Here is a 22,146-nt window from a genome sequence, read left to right as displayed (position 1 = left end):
GTAGAAGAGTAAACAGTGGTGGCTGTTTGCATTTATTCATCTGCAAACTATGCAATTAGGATGGCAGATCCGGGAAAGAAGAGCACGATTGTCCTCCCCCCCGGCCCCACTCGCTCATGGAGAGCCGAGTTCCTGTCCCTGAGCCAGCAGGGCAGGCGGCAGCTGGGAACTACCTCCCAAAATAAAGTTATTTCCCCCGTGGCTTTGGGCCAGGTGTAAAAACAGGCTGAGCAGTAACTCTCTAGCCCTCTTGAGCTGCTGGAGGGAGAGCCCAGGGCAGGGGACACACTCTGAGCTCTTGGCTGTGTCTGCCAAGTGACACAGCTCAGCAGAGCGGAGCCGTTCAGGCTCACAGCACCTGAAAGGCTCCCTGGAGTCTCCACCGGGAATGGCTGTGTGCCTCACAGCAGCAGGTCGCCTTCGATCACCCTTGCCCTCCCCTTTCCCAGGTTTTGCTGCGCATCTTTTCCATCACCCATCTGCTTCCAAAACCTGTTAGACAGCAGCAACGGGCTGATCCTCCCATACAGCCCCTCGCTCCCGGCACCCGAGGGAGGTGGCAGAGCTGCCGCCCACCCCTCGAGAGGTCTGAACAACTGCAAAGCCGTGAGTCTCAGCACACCAAGACACTGCTCCTGCAGCCAGAGGGGGTGAGGGAGGGCACCCACAGGGGGCAAACACGGCATCCCCCCCATCCAGCCCAGAGCCTGGCACAAGGGGTGCGCCGGAGAAGTGCCAGAAACGCGGCAGGGGGTGGGAAGGGAAAGAAAGAGACAGCAGTCAGAACTACTCACAGAGGCAAAATTTAATGGCAAGTCATCTTCCCTCCTTTATTACACCTTGGTTAGCCAAACAAAAAAAATCTGCAGGTAAAAAAAGTTTTAATGGTCACACAGCACTTTATACATATATCGTAAGCAACCAAGCATCCACATCTGCACGTGAACGACACACCTCTAAGCATGGCCTCAATAGTCAGGTCTGGGTTTTTTTTAATTCATTAAATACTGTACAGAATCAAGGCTACAAACTGATTTTGTAATGCTTCTTCCCCAACCCCAGCACTTAAAACAGTTACAGGCTGCTCTCATTTGTACATCACACAGTCGTGTAGCCAGTTTTAAGGCTAACAATATGCATCATGCTTTGGCTTTTTTTGTGTGTTTTTAAATTTTTTTTTTTTAAGGTTTTAGCCTTTTAAATTTTGTTACCCTTAAATATTACATACATACACAAAAAAATTACATAGCTGCAGTGTGCTCACCACCAACCTCATCACCCAGGAGCTTCACATTATCAAAAGCTTTAGAAAATTTGTAAACCTCTGTGCACGCTTGGGTTTGGGACAGCTGCAGAGAGCGAGCGATGCCGGGGGGAGCAGCATCCCAGTCCAGAAGGCCTCACACACCTCCTCGGAGGGAGCCCCAGCAGCCTGTGCAAAAGCTCTTGACAAGGATCAGAGACTTTTCGGGCGAGGGGGAGGACACGCTGCCTGCCCAGCCCCTGCCCTGTGAGATGAGAGGTGCAGAGAGTAAAGGGGGGGCACAGTGGAACCCTACAGCTCCTTCACCCCCAGAGGGTTTCTCCCTCCCTCCCTGTCCGGTGGGGGCTCAGGGCAGCCACAGCCTGGCACTGGGGACAGAGGAGGTAGTGTCTGTGGATCACCAACCGTGGTTTTGCCTGGAAGAGGTTTAATCATTTGTGGAACCAGCCTCTCTGCCTGCCCTTCCCCTGCCCTGGAGCAGCAGCCTCACCCCTCGGCCCCGACACTCTGGAGATGCTCCCGTGCTCTGCTCAAAGGGATCCATTCATTGCAGAACGTGGCCGTGGCTGCAGCTCACACTGCCCTGCCCAGGGCTCTCAGCACCTCTGCACCCCAAAGCTGGGTCTGCCAGACCTCCCACCTGCCAGGCAGGGAGAGCTCCCAGTGCCAGAGCAGGGCCAGAGCCTGCCCACAGGCGATCCACCCACAGACGGGACCTGGAGAGAGCTCAGCCCAGGTCTGCACTCACAGCCAAGCCCTGTGTCCTCCAGAGCACCGGGAGCAGCCTGTGCCTTCCAAAATCCCAGCAGTGTGGATGGGGACACTGGAAGGGCTTTCTGCAGCCACCCCTGGGGCATCGGGGGGCAGCTGGAAAGAGCAGAGAGCTGGGTGGGGGGATTTGGGCTGGTGGGTGCAGCCCTTGGTGTTTGAGGGAGCAGAAAGCACCATGCCAGCATGCGGCATTCTCCTGCTGTTCCTTGTTTCTAACTGAGGCCAGACCCTGGCCTGGGGTGAGGGGAGGAGGCAACAGCCATACTGAGCAAGAGCAAAGGAGAGCTTTGGCTCCATCCTTACTTCTGGCAGAGCCATCTGCTCAGCCCGACTGGTCCCCAGGAAGCCTGGCACCACTGTCTCCCTGTGCAGCTGGAAGGACCAACGGACTCTCCCTGACAGATTGTGCTCCACATGGATGCTAAATGGGTGCCTCTCCAATGCCTGAACACTGGGCAAAGGCAGTAGTGTTGGAGTGTGACCTCAGCTCTAGAAGCGAAGGTAAGTGTGTGCAGACAGGACCAGAGGCCTCGGGAAGGTGTCTTGACCATGGGACTCTGGCAAGTCACTGCTTCAAAAAGTGCTCACGGTCACCAGCTCAGGCTGCTGAGGCACTGCCTGCCCTCACCAGCTGTTTCCCAGAGCTTCCAGCAGTGCTGTGGTTGGGATTAGGGACAGGAGGTGCTGTGCCCACAACACTGCTGAGCAGAGCTGACCCACCACAGGAAACAGCTGGCGAGGGAAGGAGCTGATAACAGCCCACACCAGTGTCTGATGTAACAGCACAGGAACCGCCACAAACTGCTGCTGCTGCAACAGGGCCTCACCACGACACGGCAGCTCCTTCCCTTGGCTCAAACCGCTCCAGAACACCCCTGCACAGCTGGATGAGGGAGCAGCAGCCATGCCAGGTCCATCCAGACTCCTGCCAGATCTACAACAGGATCGCTTGCTGCTGCCTGCCCGGATGAGGCTGGGATCCAGGGTGGGTGTAGTGCTGTGTGACAGCCGGGATGGCTGGGAACGTAAGATGTGGATACCTAAGCAAGAAACGAGGGCAGAACCCTGAATCCCATGTATTTCTAGAAGACAGGCATGCATGGTGGGGAAAAGGGAAGTTTGCCTTACTCTGGAGAAAAAGAAGTGGGGATGGCTAGACTTGCTTCCAGAAGAACGACTGGAAGTTGCAGAACTGGATGGAAACCCCGCAGCACTACCAGGGCAGCATGAGAGCCAGTGCAGAGCTCTGGCCCTCCCTACCAATCCCAACTGGAAGAACCTTGTAGCTATCAGTGAACAACTAAGACTAGAGCAACTCTGTATGGTGTAGACAACGCCAATGCAACACAATCCAATGTCTAAGTACAGATAAGCTGGGGTAGACTTCATAGAACCCATGGGAACGCCGAGAAAAATGAAAGACTGGGAGGGCATTGCCCTTAATTTCCAGAAACTACAGCAATCCCTTCTTCTGGCTGGAACCCCACCAGAAAAAACTGCTGGGTGTAGCACTGGGTGGGAAGAGTCCTTGTGTGGAAAGGTGCCCCAAGATGAAAGTGCAGAGGGAATGTGGCTGCAAGACTGCTTCTGTGCAGGTCTCAAATCTTACCATTGCAGGGTCAAACTTGCAAGAAGAGCACGTACATGGGACAGGGGGAAGGAAAAGGGGCTGGGGGCAAAGAGTTATTCATGCTTAGACAAACCTTTCCTCAGAGGAGCAATCAGGCCTACCACCTTCTTTGGAACAAACCAAGCTGAGGAAGAAAAGCTGGAAGGAGAAGCCAGTTGATTGGTAACAGCATTTGCCAATTTACTTTCTGCTGCTTTCCCTTCTCCCCTGCACCTGCCTGTCCCTATCCTGATGGTTTATTTGTCCTCTGTCCACTCTGGGATGTTGGCCCCTGCTAAGGCAGCCCGGTACTGCTGCAAGACACCGCGGATGCTTTTAATGAACCCCTTGGACAAAGGGAAGAGGGGGAACCCAATATCAGGGTAACCGCTCTTCTCCGGCAGGAAACTCCTGTAGCTCTTTCTCCGTTTCTTTGGTTTCACGCTGGGCTGCGCAGCAGAGTCCTGGGCAGCCTTCCCCTCGTCCGTTCGGTCTCTGGCCAGGTCCCCCCTGGCTTGGCCTGTGCTCTCCGAGTCTGAGTACTGTTGGAGGTCACCGGCGTTGGGCGTCGGGGTCGTGAACTCCAACTCGTCCAGCTCCTCCTTCCCATCGAGCGCCGAGTCGGACAGTTCAGCGGCCGCCCCCTGCTCCGAGCTGCTGCCGTACCCCGCCAGCGATCCCGCAGCGTCTCCGGGGCTCTCGGCCAGGGCGGCACCGGCGGGGAGCGGGGAGGCAGAATACGCCCCGTTGGCCTGTTCGTGGCTGCGCTCCACCAGCTCGTTTGTCTCCAGCCAGGACTCGATGCGGGACACCAGGCGCCAGCCGTGGCAGCGGAAGTGCTCCCGGATCTCGTGCTCAAAGACCTCCACGGGCCGGCGCAGCAGCTGCATCATGGACTGCACCACCCGGATCAGCGTCATCTCGTTGTAGCAGCGGCTGTTCTCGTAGCCCTCCTGCAGCCCCCGGTCGCTGTCAAAGCCCGCCTCGTTGTAGTAGGGCTCGTTCACCAGGATGAGACCTGCCGGGACAAAGGGACACCGAGGCATTAAGGGAGGAACACCACTGGGAATCGCCATCCCAGGCAGGCACTGCTGGGCCACGACTGCTGCCAAGGCAGCAGAGAGCAAGGGTCGAGCAGGCAGCAGAGGCCAGGCTGAACAACTAGAACCTGCAGGATGCAAAGGACTGGTGTCGCAAGAGGAGCATCATGTGATGTGGTGGGGACCTGGGACACTACAGGGAGTGGCATCCAAGATCCTTGGCTGGCAAGAACAGTCCTCCACCAGCATGATGCAGAGGGCACACAACAGCAGAGGTCAAAAGGGCAGCAGGGGAGAGGTTTCACAGCTCCTTTTCCTTCCCTCCCACTCCCCTCCTTTAAAAAAAACCTCACAAACACACCCAAAGCTTTTTTTTCCTCCTCCTCTTAATCAGAACCAAGGCCAATCTTCAGTAACAGGCTTTGAGCTGGCCAGGTCCTCCCCTGTCCAGCACAGTCCCTTCAGACAGTGGAGTTCTGAGACAGAGATTACTGTGACAAGTCACCCATACCAAGATTTCTCTTGCTTGTTTCTGGTCTAATGAAATTACATGTATGTAGCAACGGCACCGGTGCTGCCAGGCTGCTGGCAGCCTGCCACAAACTGCATTAGAGCTGGAGGAGGTGAGATCATAAGTCTCCCAAAGCCCAGGCAGCAGGAGAGCAGGTCTTTCTCTAGCACCAAGTTGCTCCAGTAAAACATTTAGTATTTAATTTTCTAAATTTGGATCCTTGGCTTTGTAAATGAGAAAAGGCTTTTCTTGTGGTGTGCTTCCCCCACAGGAGGATACAGGTGGACTGTGGGGGTTCAGGGAGCAGGAGCTGCCTGCTGACTCGAGGCAGAAACCCTTGCTCTGTGTCAAAGGTTTCACATCACAGGGCTCCCCTGAACAGAAAGTTGTCCGTGAGGAAGCTCTGTGATTTAGTCTGTCTGCTCTCAAATTGGATAGGGCAGAGCAAAGGCCCATGGCAGGAAGCCCTGGGGCTCGTCTAGGCACACCCCTGATTATTCTCTGCTTTGGAAGGAGCATAAACACCAGCATCATGTGCAAAACATGCCCCATGTAGGATGGGCGGGTGACTCAGTGGGGATAAAAAAAAGTCCTGCAAACGAGGCCCAGTTTAGCAACTTCAACTAACTTTGGTAACTGGCTGAGGACACAGTGGTTCACCTTTGTCAGCTCAGAGCAACAAGCAGATCAGCTCTGTGCTTGGCTGCTGCAGTGAGAAGAAGGGAAGGCATTGTGTCAGAGCCCTGGGATGCAGCCAAAACTCTGGGCATGAGAAAAGCTGGCACCTGCTTCCACTGCTCAAGTGGAGAGATAAGGACACTGCTTTGTCCACCAAGGTGAGAGCAGAAGGCAGCACTAATCTGACTGGGGTGGCAGATCTCAACTGTGTGCCCCCCACAGCCAACATCCCCTCCTCCCACCACCTCTTCCTGTCCCACAGGCTCAGCAGGAGCATTTACCTTGGATGGAGATGAGTACTTGAAGGAGACTGGATTTACTGGTCCACCTTTCTGTCCCCTGAAATGCACACACAAATGTGTTAAAGGGCTGAAGCACCACCAGTTTGCCCTGTGACAATGGTCAGATGGAAGTGAGGCCCCAGTTCCTCTGCATTCCTGTTGCTGACAGCCTGTGGCTCACAGCAGGAACAAGGAACTGACTCCACAAGCACGTGATGTACTGGTGTCCCATCTCAACAACCCATCTCTCCGTTATTTTTTTTACCAGCACCACACCCCATCAGGCCAGTTCTGCCTGGAACAGTGTAACCCTACACACCAGGCATCAGCTCCAACCCCTCCCCAGCTGCCCTGTCCATCTACCTGCTCCTAACACATAATGTCCCTGGCTCCCTGTTTATTCCAAGTTTTCAGCTGGACTTTGTACCATGCTACAGGATTTGTCTACAGTGTGGGAGACAGGGACCTAAGCAACAGGATACACCCCATGCTGGTGTTGGCACCTCTGCTATGGCACAGCCTGGCTTCTGACCACAGGCTTCTCATTGAGGAAGAACAGACAAGCCAAATACAGATCCAGAAAAAGCCAAACTATACCAGTTACCTGCTCCAGGCACCTAAAACAGAGCCCAAAACCACCCCCAGCTCAAGCATCACCCGAGACCAGAAGTCACCCAGGTCTGGTAGGAAGTGACTTGTTCCAAAAGCAGCTCAGCACAATCCCTGCTTCCCACAGACAGGTAGATGACAGCATTACCTTGCCTATCCACGTCCCCAGGAGGCTGACACACACTTTGCCATTGTCATACAGGTTGGGATTCAGTCTCCCACTGCACTGGGAGAGGTAGCGGAAGAGAGGTGGGACCGCAGGGTAAATGTTGGGGAGCTGGATGTCAAAGAGAAAGAGTCCATCTTCATAGGGCGTGCGTGTGGGCCCTTTGATAAGTGCTGAGAAGAGATCCTGTGGGGAGAGGCAGCAGGTCAGACACTGGGAAACATCCTCTTACCTTGCAAGGGCCGTATTTATGCACAGGGAGAGAAGGGATGTGATTAACTCAGCCCTCGTAAGAGTCAGCTCAAGCAACACATCTCAGGGCACCTTCCCCCTAGAAACTGCACTCAAGCCTTTGGATCTGCAGCAGGGCTTCAGGGATGGCCAAAATCCCCAAGCTGCTCACTGCTGACACTATCCCCTTGCTGGCTGCCTGCCTGTCTTCCTGCTCAGCACCCGGAACCGGCTCCCTGCAACCAGGAGCTCCTTGTTTGGCCACCCTGACTCGGGGAATGCAAAAGCAGCCGTTTTGGGTAATTACAGCCCTGTTTCACATGCTGCACACATTCCTGCAGCTCTAATGCACTGGATTAAGGCTAAGCAGGGAATTCCAAAGAAAGTGATCCGGATGCTGAGCCCAGCACTAACACAGAGGCATTTGAGAGCAGGCACTTGCCATTCGATCCTCGAAGGTTTTAACCATGATGCCATCGGGCAGGGAGGTGGCCAGGAGAGCCATCTCCTTCCGCACGGTGCTGAAGAACTTCTTTGCTTCTGGGGGCTGGAACTCCATTTTCTTGAAGGCATGGGAATCTGTGGGGCAAGGAAGAGAACAGGATTACAGCCTGCCTTTGGAAACTGCCACAGGTTCCTCGTGAAGGTAGATCTGGTCATGTGTAATATGCATCGTGAGGAAGAGGAGTTAACTTGCTTTGGTGCTGAGCCAGGAGAGATTATTTGATGTTTCCCACACGGTACAGCAGCCACAACCTGCATCTCCTGTTCTCAGAGTCCTAACACAATGCTGTCACTATGCCCACAGCCAGGATAATCCCACAAAGAGATGGCTTTTTCTCTGCCAAACCGAAGCACAGCTCTCCTTTTTCCTTTATACACACCTGCAGGTTCAGAACAGTTTGTCCACCTTTCTCTCTCAAGTCTGGTCTGGCTGTACCGTGAGCACCTTGGGCTCTGCTGTCACCAATGTTCCACACAACCAGATGCTATTTGTTATTTCTGGCCATTAACATTGGCACCACTCACCCACCAAGGACATCCAGCCCAAGAACACCAGCTGTCCCTGCTCTGCTTCTCAGACAACTCAACCAAAAAAAGCCTGAACAAACCCTGCAACTTTCAAGGAAGTCTCTGCAATGGGAAGTGACTGATCTCTGCAGCCCTCCTACATTAGTTACCAGTGTGGAAAAGAGGGAAGCACACTTCTGAGGTTTGAGGAGGTGCAACAGAGCCTAGAGACACCATGACACAAGAGACAGACACCTAGGGACACTAAAAGCCAGGTTTGGGTCCCAGAGCACACTGTGCTACAGAAGTTGTGGTAATTTCTCATCCCTGGTTAATGAGCTGTGGAAACAACCAGGAAGAAGAAAATACACAATCCAAAAGGCCTTGAAGCAAAGGTTTTGGAGAAAAACACTGCAGGACAGCAACAAAGGACAGAGCATCCCACACTCACCTGGAGCATACTCCAACACAGAGAACACTTCTCCCTTGGCACTGGTGAAGGTGACTCCAGGCTTGCCTCCACTCTGCTGGCAGAGCACTGGTGTCTCACTGGGCCACTCTGACCTCACCGGTGTCTGTGCCTCTGCTTTTTCTTCCTTCTTCTCTGTCTCCACCATGGCTTCCATCTTTTCCTCCTCAGCAATAGCCACATTATCCAAGGTCTTCTTGAGATTTTCCTGCAGCTTTTTAATATCATCCAAGAACTTCTTCTCCCGAGTGGGTTTTTCCAGCTCCACAGTTGGGGAGGTGGGAGAGCCAGTCAGCAGCTGCTCCACAGTCATATTTTTCAGGCTTTCCAAGATCTTGATGGCCTCCTTTAGCTCCCGGAAGCTCTTTGGGGTTCCGTCCTTGCCACCTTTCTCTGTAGCAAGATCTGCAACTGCCATAGCCACAGCTCCCTGGACTTGCTCCTCTACTTTTTTCACCTCCTCTGCTGCTGGCTCCTCAGGCTCAAAGTCCTCAATTTTCGGGTGGTCATCATCCATGAGGCCATTGTCTGTCTCCCAGCTGTCACTCTCATCCTCCCACTCCGAGGATGCCCCGCTGGTGCTGCCGTCCACAGAATCGTAGTCTGACTCCTCAATTTCTGATTCGATGTTGTACAAGTGCTAAAGGAGAGCAGAGTTACGTGAGACTAAGGGTGAGGCACAGAGTTTTAGCTGTTTTTAAAAGCAAGCCATGAAAAAGGAGCTTCCATCTGGGATTGGCTGGGTTGTTTCAAACCCTTCCATCTATAAAGGGCTGACTTGCACAGATTATGAAACCACACAGCCCCACTGTTCAAAGTATTGGGGGGTTACTAGGGCAAGTTTTCAGTGGGCTGTAGCCATCCTAGTGTCTGGGATCCAGTCAGGGACAACAAACAGGTGCCAAAAAACTATCTGGATGCCCCAGGGTTTCTGAACACAGAGCTAGTTCAGAAGGTATTTGGTATCATATAAGGAGTTAGTATTTCTGGTCCTGCTTTTGCACCAGGAACTGTGTTGGCACAGAGCCCTAGTTTGGCTGCCACTCCATCCTTCCACAGAGACAATGCTGGAACTAGGAACACATTCCCATACCAGCTTTCCTTTTCTGTGGCACACACTGCTTGCTGTCAGAGCCTTGCTACGCTGCTTTAGCTGTTATATGTGGCTACTGCTTAAAATTCAGCTGGGACAATGAAGCCTCACCCAAGCTGCTGAATAAGCTCTTACATAAAATGTTCTCTTCCCCTTCACTACTGGAAGCTGAACCCATCCCCACTCTATCCAGCCTCACCTTCTACAACCTGCTTTTGCACGTGCTACGTCTCTCACAAGGTCCTGCTGCAGAGGTTTTCAGGTAAGAGCACCAACACAGAACCAGGGGAGCAAGAGCACCTTTACAGGGCTGTGTTTGGAGTTACAAGATGGGAGCATTTTATCCACACACTTTTAACACTTGAGTGACAGCCCAAAAATCCTCTTAATGTGGCAAGATATGACCCCAGAGGCTAAGGCACATGGACACTCAGTCATCTTGTCAAAGCCTTCAACTGAACCAGCACTGTTGAGCCAGTCCTGTGCCAGTCAGAGACAGGCAGCCAGTAGAGGTTAGTTGGGTTCAACACAAGTGACTGCAGGCAGGAAAAGCCATCAAAACTCACTGCCCTCAAAGCTAATCCAAATCTGAATTGGAAAGTTAATTAGCCAGTTATGCCATCTTTATTTTTAGAGCTGAGAAAAAGCACCCAGACAGCTTGTCTCTGGGCACATGGTCAGGCATTGATAAATCACGGTTTTACCAACTGATAATTCCTGCTCCTGACATTTCCCCGACTCCCATAATTACGCAGACGAGCAGAATCGAAGGGACTGGCGTGACACAGCAGGAGCTGCTGCAGAGCCCCGGCACCGCAGTGTGAGAACAGCCCTTTGTGGAGCACACATCAGACCTCTGATTGTGCCTGTGATCCAAGCACATGTGACAACAGGGGGAAGGGAGACAGCAGCCTGCTTTGTATGGCTCCAGTCCACTGCCATAGTGCGGGCATTGACTATTCTACTGTAATTAATGCAGAGCTGCTTGGTTTAAAAAGAAATCTTGATCAAGTGCTTTGTACTCGCAGAAGGCATCTCTGCAGCGGAGGCAGTGGTGTCACTGCCACAGTGATGGAGATGGGACCCTACAGATACAGGTCGGCTCCTATCTTTAGGCTGTCTGCCTTAATCCAAGGAAACAAGGAGACAAGACAAGGGATGAAACTGTATGGGGAATAGTGAGCACAATTACAAGACAGTACAACAAAAAACTCAGAGCAATGCAGAAACCATGGGGGTGCAGTGGATTAGCAGTGTGGCTGTATCTGTATTTTTAAGCTTGCACTCAACCCTTTTCCCTCCCTGCCCTGGGATAGGATTCGGGTCTGATCCCTAGGTTAGCTAAGGTGACAACTTGTGGCTCTAGCCCAACCCCCGGAGGAGCTTCTTTAGCCAAAAAACCCCACTATGGTGCCATTTCACAAGCAAGACAGAACATGCAACAGTCTTTCAGCAGTGCCTTGGTTGGGCAATGCACCAACCCAGGCTCCAGTCAGAACGGATGATCCCTGAGCTCTGCAGAGCAGCAGGTGCTGGAGGCTAAGGACAGGGCTGTGGGCAGAGCTGTGAGCATGCAGTGCATGTGTGAAGGCAAAAACAGTCTGCCCAGGCTTTCCTATTCTCTAAGTTCAAGAGCAGTGATGACCAATTAGTTGCCCAGACCTCCTGACAGCAGATGGGTTTTCCTGTGCTAACAGAACTGGGAAGCCGCCCTCCCCTATGGGAACGCAGCAATCAATAGAGCAAGATTCCCTTACCCAATAAGGCTCTCTACATCCAGGATTTAAATCCAAGAGTCGTCACTCAGCTAAAAATTACAGGGATATTGTGAGCTGGAACAGGACCTCACCTGAGGCAGAATGATAGTCTTGGAGTTATCTGCCCACACCACTTCCACCTTACTGCTGACATCCACACGAGCCACCTGTCCAACGGAAGGCTGTGGAGACAAGAGTGGTTTGTCAGTCCCTTTTCTTTCCCAGGCACTTCATGCACAAGCAGGAAGGTTTTGACCAACACACGCTCCCTAGCTGGAGAGCCACTTAAAGTAACACTTGCATCCTACACATAGAAACCACACAACACTGCCACGGAGATGAGGAAAGCTCCCCTCAAGGAGCAGGGCACCAGCAGGGCTGGTCTGGCAGGAGATCCTGATCTGTGATCAGGACCAGTGGCCTTTCTGCAGGCAGCAGGGCTGGGGCTGTGCCAGCAAGGGACAGGAATTTCATGGAATGGGGGTGCCCTCTAGTGGGATGCCCTCAGCTCCCCCCTCCCCAGCACCGGGGGCTCCCCACAGAGCACAGGCATGAACAGACAAGTTGCAGCTGCTCAGGGTGTGCACAGTAAGGAGCACCTTGCCCTGGCAGCAGGTTATTTAGGTCAGCTGAGCAGGCTGGGATGTTGTTTCACGCTGCTGAAACTAGAACTGCAGTAAGGGCTGCACTATACCTTTTAACCCTTTCTTAGGGCAGCAGGCTCAAAAGCTGGAGGTCTCCCTCCACAGTAAGGGTGTTTCCTAGCAAAGGGTGTATCCTCTACAATATAAACTGTTCCCTCTTCCTCCCCAGGAGATCACTCAGCTCAACAAAATTAACATGTACATAACTCAGGTGAAACCCAGAACTCCAGTCTTCTGTTGCCAAGTGAAACTGGTTTCATGACAAATCCACCTTCACTATTGCTCAGGAGCCCATTGAATATCCTTTTATTACAAGTTACTCTGAAATCCTAAGCAAGAGTTTGATTAAAAGCCCTCAGGCTTATGTTCAGTTCTTGTCTCAACTTCACTCTTGCTCTGCTGTAGACTGTCATCAAGGTCAAAGGATTTCAAGGTTACATCTCCACCAGACAGAGATCTGATGTGTTACTCATGACAGCAGGGGACACTGATATGAAATTAGCAAGCTAGGGAGTTTAGGATGCCCCTGTGGGGCCTAAAGCCCTCCTATTGACTCTTTTAAGTGTCTCCACCAATACTTGGTGACAATGTGGTCAGCTAACTGTGCCCAGGACCCACCTCGTCCTCCTTAGCCGTGGCCCCATCCGAATTGCCGATCCGGATCACGATGTCAGTCGTGCGGAAGCGAAAGTCCGGATGATCAGCAATGTCATACACGCTCACATCCTCCTCCTCCCCGATCAGCTGCACCAGAGACAGAATGATGTGTCAGCCCCAGGATGCTGCACTGACCCCCACAGCACACCTTCAGCACTTCAAAGTACTTTGTGTTATATTTTGTCCATTTTCAGCTGCTCCAACAGCCTGCAAGGAGCTGCTCCTGTCCCTTCCTGTCACCTCATCCCTGTAGCACGTCAGTCAAGGCACAACAATGAAAGGAAACAGATATTCTGTCTCATCTGCTCACCTCACCTTTACTTCAGGTTCCACATCACCATGAGGATGAGACATGCAAGCACAGTGTTTTATTCCCTTCCAAACACCCAGATTTCTCAAAGCAGTTCGCTGGGGCCCAAAGGGTCAGAGTTTACTTTTGAAATGATCCAAGGCAACAGGAAGTATATGACAAAAAACTTGTCACTTAATGGGAAACATCTTTCCTTTGATTTCTCCTGGAGGAAGAGAGCTACAAGCTCACAAATAATGAGAAATGGGTAAAGAGGAGCACAACCCCAGGCCAGACTGATGTTCTGCTTCTGGATGTGAAGGGCCCTGCTCAGCTATGACAATAGGGTCCTAGCCTAAGGCAGAAAGCAGAACACCAGTTTTGTTCAAGCCCCCCTCTCATCTCCAGCTAGGCTGAAGTCTGTCAAGACTCTGGAAAACAGTGTTCCTACAAACCCCAAGAAAAAGGCATTAGGCTGACTATGGGCAATGGCACTTGGCAGAGGCAAGCATAACAACATGCAATAGATTAATCCCCTTTCAGTGAACTAGCAAGGACATGGGGAGGAAAAATTCTTAGAGTGAACTCAAGAAATCAACTGCCCGTGAAAGCTTCAGGAAAAAAAAAAATCTTCATCCATACCAGAGCCTGATGGTTACCACTGGATGTAAACTCTGCTTGCTCTTCATTGCCTTGCAGGCATCTATGAATATGAAGTGACATCACTCTAGCTAAGCCTCTCAGTCCCAAAAGCACATTGCTGTTCCCATCCTCAAGGACACACTCCAGTACAGAACCGATTCCCACACTTATCTGTGTTTATCTGTGAAGCTTGTGCTTTTTTGTGGCTGCTTTTCTCTTAGCTGGTTCCTGCAGGCACTCACCTCCACATCATCTCCACTGGATTTCAGCTTGAACCACTTCACCACACAGGTACGGCCGATATGGTCCCCAGACTGCACCACTCCATATAACCCGGGGTCCTGGGAGCTCTGACCTTTGGGTCACAAGGGTGGAGAAGAAAACAGACAAATCAGGCAAAGGAGCATGGGCTTTGCTCAGTGACTGAGGCTGTCAGCTCCCAGGCTCTCATGGCTGATGCCTTCCATTTGTGAATGGCATGAGGAAAAACAGTTCTTCCTACACAGTCAAAATTGTTGCCAAACTAGATTGGTAGAGCTGGAGCTGATGGGTAACTTCAGTTTCCTCAGACTACGTCCAACCCAGAAGACCAGTCAGAGTATTACTCATGGGAAATGGCCATGAAAAACAGCCTCTGTTTTTGCTAAGCCAGCTTTCCTTCTCCCCAACCTGACAGTATCTTTTACTCCCCCACTGTTGAGGGTCTACCCCCACTAGAAAAGGAGTTGAGAGCCAGAATACGTCACCAGTATTTAATCCAAAAGTTCCAAGTCTCCTTGAACTTGTGACCTTCACTAGCGTCAACAATTTGTTTGGTGAAGAGAAGGGATTCAAGAAGATGCCTCTGGATCCCAAAACTCCTCATGAAAAAAATGGGGGAGTCATGATAAACCAGCCACACAGAGAAAGCAGCCTGAGGTGAGCTGTTCATTTCTCCCCTCATTCTGTGAGAGAGCTCAGAGCTATTGGCACTTTCAAGGAGAAGGTGGGCCACCCCTGCTCTGCAGAAATACTGAAAATCCTAGCTTGGCTCCTTGGCATTTATTCTTTCCACATCTTGCCTATTGTCACAGTTCAACTTTGGTATGTAAATAAAGGCTCTCTGCTGCCATTCATGTTAAGTCAGCTGAATCACTGCCACCCCTGGTAGGTGCCCACCTCAAGTGAGCACTAACAACTACTTAAAAAGAGTGACTGTACACGAGGAGATCCAGACTGAACAATACTTTGCAATTAAAAGCACGTTTGTTCCCTGGGAGCATTGTTTGGACACCCAATACCTCTTTTGTCCACCACGAAATCGCCGGGGCAGAACTCGTTGTTGTCCAGATGATGGACCGGGATGAGCTCGTTGGAGCGGATGTTTGTCTCCACGGTGCCATCCTGCCACATCACGTCAGCTGAAGTCATCGTGGTCACCACTTCCACAGCAACCCTGGGAACACAGAAAGGCAGCGAGTTACCAAAGGGAACGTGATCCTGCCAACATCAGGAACCAAGATGGATCTCAGCAACGCAAAGGTACACGGATCAGCAAGTCAGGAAAACCCATCTAGGCCCCGTGGAAGCAGCTACACAGTAGGCTTTGTTTTGATGGGTTCTCAACCCCTGCAGATGTTACACTGCTGCAAGTCTATACTGAAGGAGGACTGACTTTCCAGGGAGCTGATGCTGAGCTCTCTTTTGTTCCTTATGGAGCTCATTAATATCTACCAGCACCCACTTTCTAGCCCTGGCAGAGGCACAAAAGAACATTCAAATACTTTGAGAGTTAAGATCTTCTCCACTGGAGCACCTTCCAGCCTGGCAGCTCTGAGGAGTCTTTGAAACTAGAAGAGCATGGGACTGGAAAAATAAAGCATCACAGCCCTTCCAGAGAGAACAAACAAAACAAAAAGAAAATAGGCAACACATTGAATATGGGTAAAGCAGAAGGATTTTGTTTAAAAAGAGAAAAGTGTCCTTCCCAGCTGTTCAAACACATACATATGTCTCTGCAGCTCAGAAATTAAACCCAAACATGCCACAATGGACCACATGCTGGTTTTCTGCTGTGGGGCTTCACAGGGATTCTTGAGGAGGCAAAGTGCTTGGGGCAGGAGGGACAGAGCTGCAGCCTAGCTGGACAGACTCTTCTCATGAGCCCTCTGCTATTTTCATCTCTCCTACAGCAGAGAACAAACCAAATCCCATGCTGACTTTAAATCTCGCCTTTATTTTGTTGGCCAGGCCTCCCAGAATAACACAAGTGCTGGATTTATGTTGGTTTCAAGTCAAACCGTAAAGACGACACAATAGGCACACAGCTGTTTGCTCCCAGCTCTGCTTTTATGAATGTCAGAGAAATATTTTTAAATGGAAATATGAAATTTCTAGTAGGGCCAGCACTCAGCAGCAGAAATTATCAGAGAAGGGTCTGTAACAGGCCAAGTGTGGTGGGTGATATGCCAGCAACATGGTTCCTTGGGGGACATTGCAGCTGAGAATGGGAGTGGAAAGGCAGGCTAAGCAAGGAAATGACACAGTCCTGTCTGCAGCACAAAAAAATCACAGCTTGACATTAATAAAAACCCCTGTATGTCCTCACTAAAAGATATCCAGTGGTCTGTGTGCTGCCCGGAGAGCTGCAGCAGGTCACTCAATGATGGCAAAGCCACATGCTGAGCTGGCCCCTGCAGTCAGAGCTCCAGGAGCTGACACATCAGATCTGGTGACTAACTGCAGGCAGCCCATCCACCCTGCATTTCTCAGCAGTGCCTGGCAGCACATCTCCGATGGCCTCACCAGCCTCATCAGAATATTCAAACAGCAACGACCCCTCACACTGAGCTGTGACCAGCTGCCACATATGCCCTTGAAAGTGTCAGCTGGAGGCTCACTGTGTTGAAAAAGCTTCTGTTTCTTTCTCTGTGACATGGTCATCTCTGCATTTCCTTGTAGGGAGCTGCCCAGATCCAGCACAGGAATCTCTTGGTGGTGCCACAGGGATTTCTCCCCACTGCCTGAACAGGTTCTCTAGCTAAGATCTCCTTAGCAAAACCTTCAGTAAAACAGAGACACTCTGTGGGGGAGTGAGATGTGAAAAGTGAACCAAGAATCCTTTCCCAGGAACTCTGTCACACACTCCAGTTTTTTAATTTCACTGGAATACTGCTCTGCTGAGCTTTGCGACCTTCACACCTAATTTCTCCAAAACCCACAAGGACTCAAGGAACAGCTCTCCTTACATATAGGCAAAGCTAAAATACCTGCACAAAATGTCAATGAAGTTCATGGCATTCTCAAACTACTGGATCCCTTCAATACTCAAAGTCACTTTCCTGGGAGAATTCTCACATGTTCTCTCGCACCAGCTCATTTCTGATGCAGGATCTGTACACAACTAAGTAGCCCAGGGGAGCAGCAGACAGGCAGGCCAGTTGTCAGATGTCTTTGCATCCCATGAAAACACTTCAAACATTCTCAATTTAGGCAAAAGGCAAAAGCTGCTGAGATCCAGTTTTATCTAGAAATGGGCATATATATGCAATGCTCCCTCCTGCAAGCTACTGAAATTCCTCCAAGGCTCTCGAGGAGTAAGTGCACTTAGTTCACTAAAAAACAGCTAATATTTAAAAGTATACTGTTGGCAAAAGCTGCAGATCTCAGTGCAGAGGAGGTAAGGATAACAGAGACCACCACAGCACACCCCTCAGCCAGCCCAGACCTCCGTGCTGCTCTGGAGACAGCTCTCTAGGATAAGCTGTCCATTCCTAGCACAGTCTATCCTCAGTCTCTCTGCAGAAGCTGCCAATAAGGTAACCAATTAGTGTCATGTTTAAGCTGTATGATCTTTATTCACCTCTTGCCCAGCACAGATATGCTGTCAATGCCCTGAGGCACAGCTGAAGTAGAATAGCATCAGTGTCACGTCACGTGGCCCCCGTTTCATCAGGAGCTGGACTGAGCCCAAGCTGATTCCACACAGGCCACTGCACAGTCATCACAAGATAATTGCTGGTGGTTACTACCAAGTGCTGTCCTAACTCATCCTCCACCTCCACGAGGTGGTGTTTTACATCCGAGAACTTTGATAAGGGAGATTCTGGCAATTATATGTGCGTTTGGAAATCCAACTCACCTGTCTCCTGGCTTAAACTCTCGTGAAACCTTGGTCTTCTTCTTCTTGTGCTTCCTCTTCAAGTTTTTGATGGAAAGGGGGATGCTTTTCTTGCGGCAAGTGCCGCTGCCGCTCTGGGACGAGGCGGTGGAACTCGCAGAGGAGGTGACAGAGCTCGTGTCGTCAGTGTCATCGGCTGCCTCATCGTCAGCATCCTGCTCCATGGACTGCAGCCGGTAGTCAGACAATCCTTCATCCTTCAGCAGAAAGGGAGGCTGCTGCTGTCGTGCTGCTGCTCCCCCTTTCTCCTTCCCTGTTTCTTCAGGCTGCTCCTCCTTTCCCTCCCCAGGACTCGGTGCATTGTTGGAAGAGTCATCCAGCTCACATTTTGATTCAGGCTTAAGCTCTTCTGATTTTTGGTCAGCAGCTGCAGCAGATTCTTTGTCAGGGGCTTCAGTCGTGCCCTGAGACTCCGGGGAGCAAGACATGATCTTCACTATCTGCTTCTTCAGCAGCCGCCTCACCTGGAGAAAGCAGATGTGGGTCAGAGCTGTGCCTGGACACTCAGCAAACTGCCAGCCAGCCTGGGGAATACTCAGCTTTGTGCAAAGCAGCACCCATGGGCCTCTGCACATTTCACCTGCACCACAGTACTCTGCAAACCAGCATCTCACCACTGCTCTGCTCTGCAGTAGCACTCACTAGTCCAAGGAAAGTGAGCTTTGCTCCTTAAGGTTATTTTAAGCATGTTTTGAACTGTTTTGTTATGGAAGGTCACAAGAGGATGCATAAGTTAATCTGTGTAACAGACACAGCTGTGCAGGGAGGTCACCATCCACACTGGTGATATCCTGTTATTCTAGAACACCGTGGCTCTGCAGCCAGCAAGTACAAACCATAGCATGACTCACTTGGCCTAGCAAGCAAAGACAACTTTCTTGTCTCACTGTAGCAAGGATTTAACTGAACAGTTCAGCTCCATGAGAAACCTGAGGTCATGCTAAATGAAAAGAATATGTTTTTAAGTCCAGGCTGTCAGAGCACACCTTGACCCCTTCAAGGTGACACCTCTGTGCACAAGGTCCTGTTCATGTTCCCTCACTGTGTTAGCTGCATGCTTCACCCAGTGCAGTCAGACTGCTCTACAAGGTGACTTCTCTGCTGGCAACAACAGGCCATTACTCTTTACAACCATTTCAGGAGTCACATTTCAGACCACATGACTACCAGGAAGATCTCTGCTTTAAAAGCCACAGTGACCAGAAATGCTCAGAGAAGTCAACGCCTCCCCTCCACCCCTCAACTCACCTTTTTGGCAACTGATCCTTCACCCAGCACACAGTTCCTCTCAGGGCATTCACAGGTGATTTTTGCAGGTTCCACTTTGTCCGGGAACACATAGAGGCACCTTTCCCCAAGCTGCCTTTGGGCATGGTCAAAGCACCCCAGACGCTTTACCCTGTCAAAACAGAAGAACAGCCATGAACACAGAGCAAAACAGAACAGAAGCTAGCAGTGATCAGGGCCTTCACAAGGCTGGTGTGACCTCAGGCTGCCAGCACGTCTTCTGGGGTGGCAGAACACCACACCAAATCATTTCCAGACACACAATTCTAAAGCAGGAGTGGGAATCTCACCAGGGACTGGGTGGGACACTAGTCACTCCCCTCCCTCCAGCTCCCCATCCCAGAGAGAGCTGCCAAGAGACATTTGGGGTTTTTCTGCTGTCATTTGAGAGCTGCTCTCCTCCAGCACATGAGCTCCAGGCAGGACCCACTGCACTGTGCTACTGCTCATCTGACCTTTCTTTTGAGCTTGTGCAGCTTATTCTGGCAGCTGCAGCCTGCAGAGGGCACTAGTTGCTGCCTCAGCACCAGCGTGGCCAGAGCTCCACACCTGAGCTCCACACCTGAAACCCTGGGTTAGGAGATGCAGTCTGCTCCAGGCAGGAGAGAAAGGACAGACACCACTTTCCTCTATGGACTTCTCAGCTGGAGAGTACTTGGAGGGGATTGGTAGGACACCAACCCTTGTGCTAGTAACTCAAAGTGTCTGCTAAACTAGTTTGGAAGTTATTCTCTCAGTTTTGAAGCTCTGGAAACAGCAGCATTGTGTCTAATCAGTTGGTAGGCATATCACCCTTAGTCTGTGCAGGTCCTGGGTGCTGGGAGTGGAAAGGGGTTTTCAAGGGAATCTCACCTGGACAGCTTATCCTGGCTGATTATGGAAGGAGGAGGGCTCACACTGTCAGTACCTCCAGGACAGAAGCTTTTAGTGATCCAAGTGACCTTTAGCTCTACCACCTGTACCTACAGTGCAAAGACAGAAATGGCAATTTCAAATTTCAGAGGCCTTCCTAGACCAGTGTCTCAGATCTGAATGCTTACACACAGGAAAGCTGCAAACCTGCTTTTATCATTTAAGATGGCCAAGTGCAGTTTCACCACATCCAGGACCTCTACAGTGCTCCCATAGCATGACTGTTGGCCACACGAGAGCTTCTACAGCTTTTAGCTCCAAGAAAAGGCTTGGGAAAGAAGCTACAGTACATACAAATCAGCAGTCCAATGTCACAAAGAGACATGCTAATGGACTTGGAGCTGCTCCCTCTTTCAGCAGAGAGTCAGCAATATTTCTCCCTTTTTGGACATGCAACACTAAGTTTCAATAGAAGATGTGCCTCTACTACCCTAATGATCAGCAGTACTGGTCTCCAAGTGCACTGGCATACTGTCACCTTACAGGGACCCTTGGTAGGAAAAGCCAAACCACACTCAGAAGTCTTGTCAGTCCACAATGAGAAATTTGTCACCTCAGGACACCACAGCCACAGTGCACTTGTTCTTGGGAGGTTACCATGGCAAGCTGACTCTGCTCCAAACAGCCAGCCAGGACCATGCTGTGCAGAAGGTGGACATGTGTCAGGCTGTCAGTCCTTACCTCTTCCACCACCACTCTGAACTTGCTCTTTGTGCTCAGAACAGGCTTCACACCCGAGAGCCACTGCACGCTGGAGAAGACTTTGGAAGGCCCGATGAGGACTTGCCCAGGATAAAAGCCATATGAATCATCAAAGAAGAGACCCTGTGGGGGAAAGGGAGGAGGAAAAAACAACATAAAGGACTCAAGATTCCAGCATTTCTCTCCTTTGTGATCAGTAAGATTAATCATAAAGGTAAAGTCTGCAAGATGCCCATCTCCTAAAGCTCGTTCTCTCCTGAAGTCAGCCCAGCAGTTCCTATAGCAACTCACTCTGTCACACATCCAAATGGGACTATGACTTCCTGGGGGAGAAGCAAAGGTACTTGCAAGGAACAAAAGATGCATATTTCCACACAAAGGTTCTCAGTAATAAGGTAGCCAAGGTAGGTTGAGTCCTGGGCAAGGACATCCATCTCTTTTCCATGCTCTAATTCAAGCACCTACAGCTTTCAGAGCCAGAGGATGTTTGCCTTCACTCCTCTGCTTGTGAAATTAAGTGTGTAAGTATTATTCCTGTCTTAGGTGGATTAGTTAATATGACAAGTTCTTTGAAAACAAAACAGGACAGTAAACACAACAATTGCTTTTCTAGAGCTCCTTCCCACTGCTATTCAGATTCAGAGTGTGGGGGCGGACAGAGCAGTTTATGGTAGATAAAATACTGAGCACAAAACTGTATCAAGTCTTGTAATTTGTCAGAAAGGATAAGAGCAGTGTGACAAGATCTAAGTCAGGGAAGTATCTAACACAAAGCAATTCTGAGCACGGGATCAAGAGTAACACTGGAGACAACCCACATTTCAGACCAAACCACAAGTCCCCAGAGGACTATGTACATTTTAAAGGCAGCCTGACTCGAAACAAGCCATCTCAAAATTGGCTAACCAGAAGCTGAATGTTGCCACAACATCTATTTAGCAAGCAGAAGACATACTGCACAACTCAAAGTAGCAGAGATGAAGGTACCGGAGAATATCGAGCGACAGACCACTCCTTTTCTGTACAGAACAAGAAAACCACAACAGCACATCCTATTGAACTGATATTCCATTTACTGTTCAAGAAACAGGCATCAAATTTTAGCAGAAGTGCAGTTTTAGATCAAAGGGATCTTTGCTTTGAAGGCTGGGAAGGATAAGAGCTGACTGCACTGTTAGTTCCTAAGAATTATACACCATCCTCTGTCAACTCCCACTGCTGCTCCCAACACAGCCAGGCCCTACTGATGTCCTTTGGAAGAACAAGTTAGCTGTCATCAGCCTTAGAAGGTGAGAGAGGTTAGATCCCATCACACAGCAAAGTGTGTTTTACCCAAAAGCCAGCAAAACCTTCCCTGCCATGTG

General features: G+C 50.6%; 1 protein-coding gene across 1 annotated transcript in view; it reads right to left on the bottom strand.

The window, feature by feature from the left end:
- Window positions 1–787: 787 nt before the first annotated feature.
- Window positions 788–22,146, bottom strand: part of UBE2O (ubiquitin conjugating enzyme E2 O) — a 62,000-nt gene continuing 40,641 nt past the window's right edge. The window contains exons 6-18 of the mRNA XM_064675770.1: window positions 20,762–20,905; window positions 20,021–20,130; window positions 19,130–19,280; window positions 17,843–18,345; window positions 15,003–15,157; window positions 13,965–14,077; window positions 12,753–12,878; window positions 11,583–11,672; window positions 8,623–9,280; window positions 7,603–7,739; window positions 6,912–7,115; window positions 6,155–6,212; window positions 788–4,662 (exon numbers count right to left, since the gene is read on the bottom strand). Coding sequence (XP_064531840.1) covers window positions 3,902–4,662; window positions 6,155–6,212; window positions 6,912–7,115; window positions 7,603–7,739; window positions 8,623–9,280; window positions 11,583–11,672; window positions 12,753–12,878; window positions 13,965–14,077; window positions 15,003–15,157; window positions 17,843–18,345; window positions 19,130–19,280; window positions 20,021–20,130; window positions 20,762–20,905 — 3,210 coding nt within the window. The 3' untranslated portion in view covers window positions 788–3,901. The remainder of the gene's footprint in view (window positions 4,663–6,154; window positions 6,213–6,911; window positions 7,116–7,602; window positions 7,740–8,622; window positions 9,281–11,582; window positions 11,673–12,752; window positions 12,879–13,964; window positions 14,078–15,002; window positions 15,158–17,842; window positions 18,346–19,129; window positions 19,281–20,020; window positions 20,131–20,761; window positions 20,906–22,146) is intronic.

This window comes from Pseudopipra pipra, chromosome 19 (genome assembly GCF_036250125.1).
Source record: "Pseudopipra pipra isolate bDixPip1 chromosome 19, bDixPip1.hap1, whole genome shotgun sequence".
Lineage (NCBI taxonomy): Eukaryota > Metazoa > Chordata > Aves > Passeriformes > Pipridae > Pseudopipra > Pseudopipra pipra.
Note: the sequence above shows the minus strand (reverse complement) of the source record. Positions and strands in the feature narration are given on the sequence as shown.